At 41.3% G+C, this 8,833-nt stretch overlaps 1 protein-coding gene across 1 annotated transcript; it reads left to right on the forward strand.

The window, feature by feature from the left end:
* Positions 1-5,329: 5,329 nt before the first annotated feature.
* Positions 5,330-6,703, forward strand: LOC113609991 (germ cell-less protein-like 1). The gene is given in 4 exon segments (XM_027087764.1): positions 5,330-5,962; positions 5,964-6,169; position 6,210; positions 6,391-6,703. Coding segments are annotated over 4 exon segments (1,143 nt in total). The 3' UTR covers positions 6,694-6,703.
* Positions 6,704-8,833: the final 2,130 nt, after the last annotated feature.

Consider the following 8,833-nt stretch of genomic DNA (forward strand, 5'->3'; position numbering starts at 1 on the left):
TGAAAAATGGAACTACCATATGATCCAGCAATTCTACTCTTGGGTATAGATCCAGAAAAAATAAAGACACTAATTTGAAAAGATTGATGCAGCGCTATTTACAATAGCCAAGACATGGAAGCAACACAAGTGCCCATCAACACACAACTGGATTAAGAAGATGTGGTACATATACACAATGGAATATTACTCAGCCATAAAAAAGAATGATATACTGCCATTTGCAGCAAATTGGATGGACCTAGAGAATATTATCCTTGGTGAAATAAGTCTGACAAAGAAAGACAAATATCAATACTATATGATATCACTTATATGTGGAATCTAAAAAATAATGCAAATAAATGTATATGCAAAACAGAAAGAGATTCACAGATATAGAAAACAAACTATAGTCACAAACTTTGGTGACCAAAGGGGAAAGGGAAGGGGGGAGGGGCAAATTAGGGCCATGAGATCAACAGATATTATTATATATAGAAAATAGGTAAGCAACAACGATTTACTGTACAGTACAGGGAATTATACCCATTATCTTATAATAACCTATAATGAAATATAAGCTGCAAAAATATTGAATCACTATGCTGCACATCTGAAAGTCACACAATATTGTAAATCAACTAAACTTCAATTTAAAAAAGAGTCTACCCTGTTACTCACCACAGATTGTGCCCAGTGCATATTCACATAATAGACCTCAATGCAAATGACACTGGAGCATAGAGCAGAGCAATGGATTTCATCTGAATGAAAGTAAGGAAGGCATCAGACATGACTATGTATCTTGGCCAAGAGAAATGAGTAGGATCTCAGCCAGCAGGGATAGGGGAAAGAAACCATCAGGGGCAAAAATCTGGAGGTGGCAAGCATGTGACATAGTCAGGGAATGTGAAAAAAGCCCTGGTGAAAAGAGCAAGGCTAGGGCTTCCCTGGTGGCACAGTGGTTGAGAGTCCGCCTGACGATTCAGGAAACACGGGTTTGTGCCCCGGTCCGGGAAGATCCCACATGCCGCGAAGCGGCGGGGCCCGCGAGCCATGGCCGCTGAGCCTGTGCGTCTGGAGCCTGTGCTCCGCAACGGGAGAGGCCACAGCAGTGAGAGGCCCGCATACCACAAAAAAAAAAAGAGCAAGGCTACACAGGTGAGAATGAGAATAGGGCACAGGTCCACTCTGAGGCCCTTCTAGTTCTTAATGCTGTGCCTTACCTACAAATTGTACCTACAATCCTTCATTCAAGGACACACAATGCTTGTCTATACATTAACAGTCACACTGGGGTTAAAGAAGCATATGCCTCTCTATCGCACCACCCAGATTTCCTTTAACCAGTTCACATGACGTGTTGTATATTTCATCTTGCATATTTTGAACATCTGCCATTTACTGAGCAAACACTTTGAACATTAACTCAATGCCCAGCATCCTCTTCATTCTTACTGCACCACAGGCCTCATGTCTTGCCCACAGGCTCTGCTTTCTCTAATCCATGTTCCCTCACCTGTGTGGCATTAATCTAATCACTCTGATTTCCTAAGCTCTCTCCCACTTCCACAGCCAACCATGCTTCCAGCGCAAAGTTCGTCCTCTTTAGCATGGCATTCAGCACCCTTCTCCATGGTTTGTGGTCTAACCTTCAACCTAATCTCCTGCCACTCCTCACCCCTCCATCGTTAACCCTCTATCCCAAGGCCCAGCCCACGCCAAACCACTCCCCAACAAAACAGCACGTACCAGCTGACTTTCTGACAGCCCCAGACAGCTCTCACTCCTTCCTCTCACAGGTCTCTGCTCTTACCTGCATGGCAGTACTCACCTGATCATCCAGTTACAGCTGAAACCCTTAGGTATGTTTCCCCAAGGTTCACCTGACCTGCTTTTTGTATGGCTACTCAGGCAACAAATGCATGCCTATCTAGTGACCGTACTAAAACCAGGCATGTTAAGTTACAAATATTGACATGGTTAGGTGGTCACTACTCACAAAGAAATGTATAGGATTTTTTTAGAATTTATTACTTAATATTCTTAAGATATCATTCACCAAATACATATTGAGCTTACCAGGGGGGAATGTGGGGAGGGATAAATGGGGGATTGGGATTGACATATACAGACTACTATATGTAAAATAGATGACTAATAAGGACCTGCTGTACATCAAAGGGAACTCTACTCAATAGTCTGTAATGACCTATATGAGAAAAGAATCTAAAAAAGAGTGGATATATGTATATGTATAACTGATTCACTGTGCTGTACAGCAGAAAGTAACACAACATTGTAAGTCAACTATACTCCAATAAAAATTTTTTAAAATAAATATTGAGCACATCCTCTGTTCCTTGCACACACTAGGTATTGGTGATAGAGTAGCGGGCAAGACTGATGAGGAAACTGCCATAAAGAGCTTACAAAATATTCTAGGTGGAGAGACCAATCACAAAGTAATGAAATTGAAACTGTGATTAAAAATCTCCCAACAAACAAAAGTCCAGGACCAGATGGCTTCACAGGTGAATTCTATCAAACATTTAGAGAAGAGCTAACACCTACCCTTCTCAAACTCTTCCAAAAAATTGCAGAGGAAGGAATACTCCCAAACTCAATCTACAAGTCCACCACCACCCTGATACCAAAACCAGACAAAGATACAACCAAAAAAGAAAATTACAGAACAATATCACTAATGACTATAGATGGAAAAATCCTCAACAAAATACCAGCAAACAGAATCCAACAACACATTAAAAGGATCATACACCATGACCAAGTGGGATTTATCCCAGTGATGCAAGTATTCTTCAATATACACAAATCAATCAATGTGATTCTCCATATTAACAAAATGAAGAAGAAAAGCCATATGATCATCTCAATAGATGCAGAGAAAGCTTTTGACAAAATTCAACACCCATTTATGATAAAAACTCTCTAGAAAATGGCCATAGAGGAAACCTGCCTCAACATAATAAAGGCCATATACGACAAACCCAAAGCAAACATCATTCTGAATGGTGAAACACTGAAAGCATTTCCTCTAAGATCAGGAACAAGGCAAGGATGTCCACTCTCACCACTATTATTCAGCATAGTTTTGGAAGTCCTAGCCATGGCAAACAGAGAAAAGAAATAAAAGGAATACAAATTGGAAAAGAAGAAGTAAAACTGTCACGGTTTGCAGATGACATGACACTATACATAGAGAATCCTAAAGATGCCACCAGAAAACTACTAGAGCTAATCGATGAATTTGGTAAAGTTGTAGGATACAAAATTAATGCACAGAAATCTCTTGCATACCTATATGCTAAAAATGAAAGATCAGAAAGAGGAATTAAGGCAACATTCCCATTTACCACTGCAACAAAAAGAATAAAATACCTAGGAATAAACCTACCTAGGGAGCCAAAGACCTGTACTCAGAAAACTATAAGACACTGATGAAAGAAATCAAAGACAACACAAACAGATGGAGAGATATACCATGTTCTTGGATTGGAAGAATCAATATTGTGAAATGACTATACTACCCAAAGCAATCTACAGATTTGATGCAATCCCTATCAAATTACCAACGGCATTTTTTCCAGAACTAGAACAAAAATATTAAAATTTGTGTGGAGACACAAAAGACCCCAAATAGCCAAAGCAATCTTGGGGGAAAAAAAACAGAGCTGGAGGAATTACACTCCCTGACTTCAGACTATACTACAAAGCTACAGTAACCAAGAGAGTATGATACTGGCACAAAAACAGAAATATAGATCAATGGAACAGGATAGAAAGCCCAGAGATAAACCCACGCACCTATGGTCAACTAATCTATGACAAAGGAGACAAGGATATACAATGGAGAGAAGACAGTCTGTTCAATAAGTGGTGCTGGGAAAACTGGACAGCTACATGTAAAAGAATGAAATTAGAACACTCCCTAACACCATACACAAAAATAAACTCAAAATGGATGAGAGTCCTAAATGTAAGACTGGACACTATAAATCTCTTATAGGAAAACATAGGAAGAACTCTCTTTGACATAAATCACAGCAAGATCTTTTTTGACCCACCTCCTAGAGTAATGGAAATAAAAAAAAATTAAACAAATGGGACCTAATGAAACTTAAAAGCTTTTGCACAGCAAAGGAAACTATAAACAAGATAAAAAGACAACCCTCAGAATGAGAGAAAATATTTGCAAACAAAGCAACGGACAAAGGATTAATCTCCAAAATATGTAAACAGCTCATGCAGCTCAGTATCAAAAAAACAAACAACCCGATCAAAAAGTGGGCAGAAGACCTAAATAGACATTTTTCCAAAGAAGACATACAGATGGCCAAGAGGCAAATGAAAAGCTGCTCAACATCACTAATTATTAGAGAAATGCAAATAAAAACTACAATGAGTTAGTTATGACCTCACACCAGTCAGAATGGCCATCATCAGAAAATCTGCAAACAACAAACGCTGGAGAGGGTGTGGAGAAAAGAGAACCCTCTTGCACTGTTGGTGGGATGTAAATTGATACAGCCACTATGGAGAACAGTATGGAGGTTCCTTAAAAAACTAAAAATAGAATTACCATATGACCCAGTAATCCCACTACTGGGTATATACCCTGAGAAAACCATAATTCAAAGACACACGCACCCCAGTGTTCATTGCAGCACTATTTACAATAGCCAGGTCATGGAAGCAACCTAAATGCCCATCGACAGACGAATGGATAAAGAAGATGTGGTACATATATACAATGGAATATTACTCAGCCATAAAAAGGAATGAAATTGGGTCATTTGTACAGACGTGGATGGACCTAGAGACTGTCATACAGAGTGAAGTAAGTCAGAAAGAAAAACAAATATCGTATATTAATGCATACATGTGGAATCTAGAAAAATGGTACAAATGAACCAGTTTGCAGGGCAGAAATAGAGATACAGATGTAGAGAACAAACATATGGGCACCAAGGGGGCAAAACATTGGGGGGGTGGGTGGGATGAACTGGGAGATAGGTTTGACATATATATACACTAATATGTATAAAATAGATAACTAATAAGAACCTGCTGTATTAAAAAAACTAAAATTCAAAAAAAAATGTTCACCTGCGGTCCGGGCGCGCGGCGCAGGCAGACACGGGGAGCAGGGCGGAGGATGGAGGCAGCAGCGCCCTCTGCAACGGTCCGGGCTGCACATGAGAAGGTGGCGGTGTAGGCACGCGGGCTACGTGGAGGCCGGCGGTGGCGGCCGGGCCATGGCGGGAAACCGCCTTCGTCGGGCTCGCTGAGGTGCGCTCTCTGAAGTCCCTGCGAGCCGTGACCCATGTGCTCGCTGAGCAGCCGAGTGCTGCGCCACCAGGGGCGAGCCCGAGCCCAGCAGGAGCTGGGTTCTGGGGCTGGGGGCTCGGCCCGGAGGCCGGAGACTGGTGGCGACGCGGCCGCGCACGGCTTCTATTACTGTCCGGGCAGCCGCAAGCGCAAGCGGAGCAGCGGGGCCTTCTGCTGCTGTCACCCCGGTTCCGAGACAGACGAGGATGAGCAGGAAGGGGACGGGCAGCAGCGACTCCTCAACACCCCTCGGAGGAAAACACTGAAGAGTACATCCAAATATATTTATCAAACATTATTTTTAAATGGTGAAAACAGTGACATTAAGATTTGTGCTCTAGAAGAGTGGAGCTTACACCAAATGTATTTATGTCAATCTGGCTACTTTCCTAGTATGTTCAGTGGTTCATGGAAGGAGTCCAGCATGAATATTATTGAACTGGAGACTCCAGACCAGAATATTGATATAGAAGCACTGCAGGTGACATTTGGGTCATTGTATCGAGATGATGTCTTAATAAAGCCCAGTCGAGTTATTGCCATTTTGGCAGCAGCTCGTATGCTACGGTTGGATGGTTTAATACAGCAGTGTGGTGAGACAATGAAGGAAACAATTAATGTGAAAACCCGTATGTGGCTATTACACATCGGCAGGGACCTATGGACTGGATTCTGTAAAGAAAAAGTGCCTTGAATGGCTTCTAAACAATTTGATGACTCACCAGAATGTTGAACTTTTTAAAGAACTCAGTATAAATGTCATGAAACAACTCATTGGTTCATCTAACTTATTTGTGATGCAAGTGGAGATGGATGTATACACAGCCCTTAAAAAGTGGATGTTCCTGGGCTTCCATGGTGGTGCAGTGGTTGAGAGTCTGCCTGCCGATGCAGGGGACACGGGTTCGTGCCCCGGTCTGGGAAGATCCCACATGCCGCGGAGCGGCTGTTCACGTGAGCCATGGCCGCTGAGCCTGCGCGTCCAGAGCCTGTGCTCCGCAGCGGGAGAGGCCACAGCAGTGAGAGGCCCGCGTACCGCAAAAAAAAAAAAAAAAGTGGATGTTCCTTCAACTTGTGCTTTCTTGGAATGGATCTTTAAAACAGCTTTGGACTGAAACAGATGTCTAGTTTTCTAAGAGGAGAAAAGATTTTGAAGGTATGACCTTCCTTGAAACTGAGCAAGGAAAACCATTTGTGTCAGTATTCAGACATTTAAGGTTACAGTATATTATCAGTGATTCGGCCTCCGCGAGAATTATCGAACAAGATTCTCTAGTACCTTCAGAATGGCTATCTTCTGTGTATAAACAGCAGTGGCTTGCTATGCTCCGAGCAGAACAAGACAGTGAGGTGGGGTAAGTGTGGTGCGTCATAGCATTGTTCATTAAATATATATATATATATATTTTTTTTTTTTTACTGAAATATAGTTAATTTACAATATTGTGTTAGTTTCAGGTGTACAGCAAAGAGATTCAGTTATATATTTTTTTCAGATTATTTTCCATTATAGGTTATTATAAGATACTGAATATAGTTCCCTGTGCTATATAGTAAATCGTTGTTGCTTATCTGTTTTATGTATAGTAGTTTGTATCTGTTAATCTCATACTCCTAATTTATCCCACCACCCCTCCCTTTCGCCTTTGGGAACCGTAAGTTTGTTTTCTTTGTCTGTGAGTTCTTCTGCTTTTTGTGTAGATTCATTTGTATTATTTTTTTGGATTCCACATATAAGTGAAATCTTTGTCTTTTTCTGTTTGACTTATTTCACTTAGTGTGATATTCTCTGGGTCCATCCATGTTGCTGCAAATGGCAATATTTAGTTCTTTTTTGTGACTGAGTAGTACATATTCCATTGCATATAAATATGCCACATCTTCCTAAGCCAGTCATCTGTTGATGGGCCCTTGGGCTGCTTCACTGTCTTGGTTCTTGTGGATGGTGCTGCTATGAACATTGGGGTGCATGTATCTTTTTGAATTAGAGTTTTCATCTTTTGGGGATGTATGCCAAGGGGTGGAATTGCTGGGTGTGGTGGCTCTAATTTTGTTTTTTGGGGGGATCTCCACGCAGTTTTCCATGAGGGCTGCACCAGTTTACATCCCCACCAGCAGTGTGGGAGGGTTCCCTTTTCCCCACACCCTATCCAGATTTATTGTCTGTGGACTTTTTGATGGTGGCATTTTGACTGGTGTGGGGTGATATCTCGTGATGGTTTTGATTTGCATTTCTCTAATGGTTATTGATGTTGAGGATCTTTCCAGGTGCCTGTTGGCCATCTGTGTGTCATCTTTGGAGGGGTGTCTGTTTGGGTCTTCTGCCCATTTTTTGATTGGGTTGTTTGTTTTATTGAGTTGTATGAGCTGTTTGTATATTTTGGATATTAGCCCCTTGTGGGTCACATCATTTGCGGATATTTTCTCCCATTCCCTAGGTTGCCTTTTCGTTTTGTTTGTGGTTTCCTGTGCAGTGCAAAAGCTTTTAAGTTTTTTTAGGTCAGGTCCCATTTGTTCATTTTTGCTTCTATATCTCTTTTGCCTTGGGACACTAATCTAAGAAAACATTTTGCTACAGTTTATGTCTGAGAGTGTTTTGCCTATGTTATTTTCTGGGAGTTTTGTGGTGTCATGTCTTATACTTGGGTATTTAAGCTATTTTGAAGTTTTTTTGTGTATGGTGTGACGGAGTGTTCATATTGATTTTCATATGGCTGTCCAGTTTTCCCACCACCACTTGTTGAGGAGACTCTTTTCTCCATTGTATTAATATATTATTGCCTCCATTGTCGTCATTAATTGACCACAGGTGTATGGATTTTGCTATGAATTTTTAAATGTATTCATTCTGTTGAAAAACCAGTAACAGTATTAAAATCAAGAGCTGTTAGAGAAAAAAAAATGTTCTAGGTGGAAAAACAAATGAACACAAGAAAAGAAATAAACATAGCCATGGCAGGCTCCAATAAGTCCTCATCAGCAAGAAGTCATCACAGGAAAGGATTTCACAATGGGAGGGAGCTGCTTAGATTAAGTCAAGGACGGTCTCTCTGAAGAGGTGACGTTTGCACAGACTCCTGATTGGATGCACATGAGCCAGCCATGAGAACTGGAACAAAAGCCTCTGGGACCAAGAGAAAATGCTGAGGTCCAGAGGTGGGACAGGGCTCTGTGGGTATTTGGAATAGAAAGGAGCAGAGTGTGGCTGCTTTGTAAATTTCAGAGCAGGGGAGCTAGGGCGGTCAAAATGATTCAGTGAGACAAAGGGTGTAGAGTACATAGTAGATGCTCAATAAGTGCTATCTGTCTATCAATCATCATCATCATATGAGTTTGTAGAGTTAGGAGGTAGATCATGCAGGTCACTGCAGCCCGTGGTAGGAAATCTGTGTTTTAATCTAAAAAGAACTGCAAGTCATTGATGAGGAGTTTGCACATCAAGTGACATGGTCTGATTTATTGTTTTAAAAATATCCCCGGGGGCTTCCCTGGTGGCACA

The sequence above is a fragment of the Aethalodelphis obliquidens genome, unplaced genomic scaffold, assembly GCF_003676395.1.
Source record: "Aethalodelphis obliquidens isolate GAN/ISIS:26980383/991018 unplaced genomic scaffold, ASM367639v1 scaffold60, whole genome shotgun sequence".
NCBI classification, from domain to species: domain Eukaryota; kingdom Metazoa; phylum Chordata; class Mammalia; order Artiodactyla; family Delphinidae; genus Aethalodelphis; species Aethalodelphis obliquidens.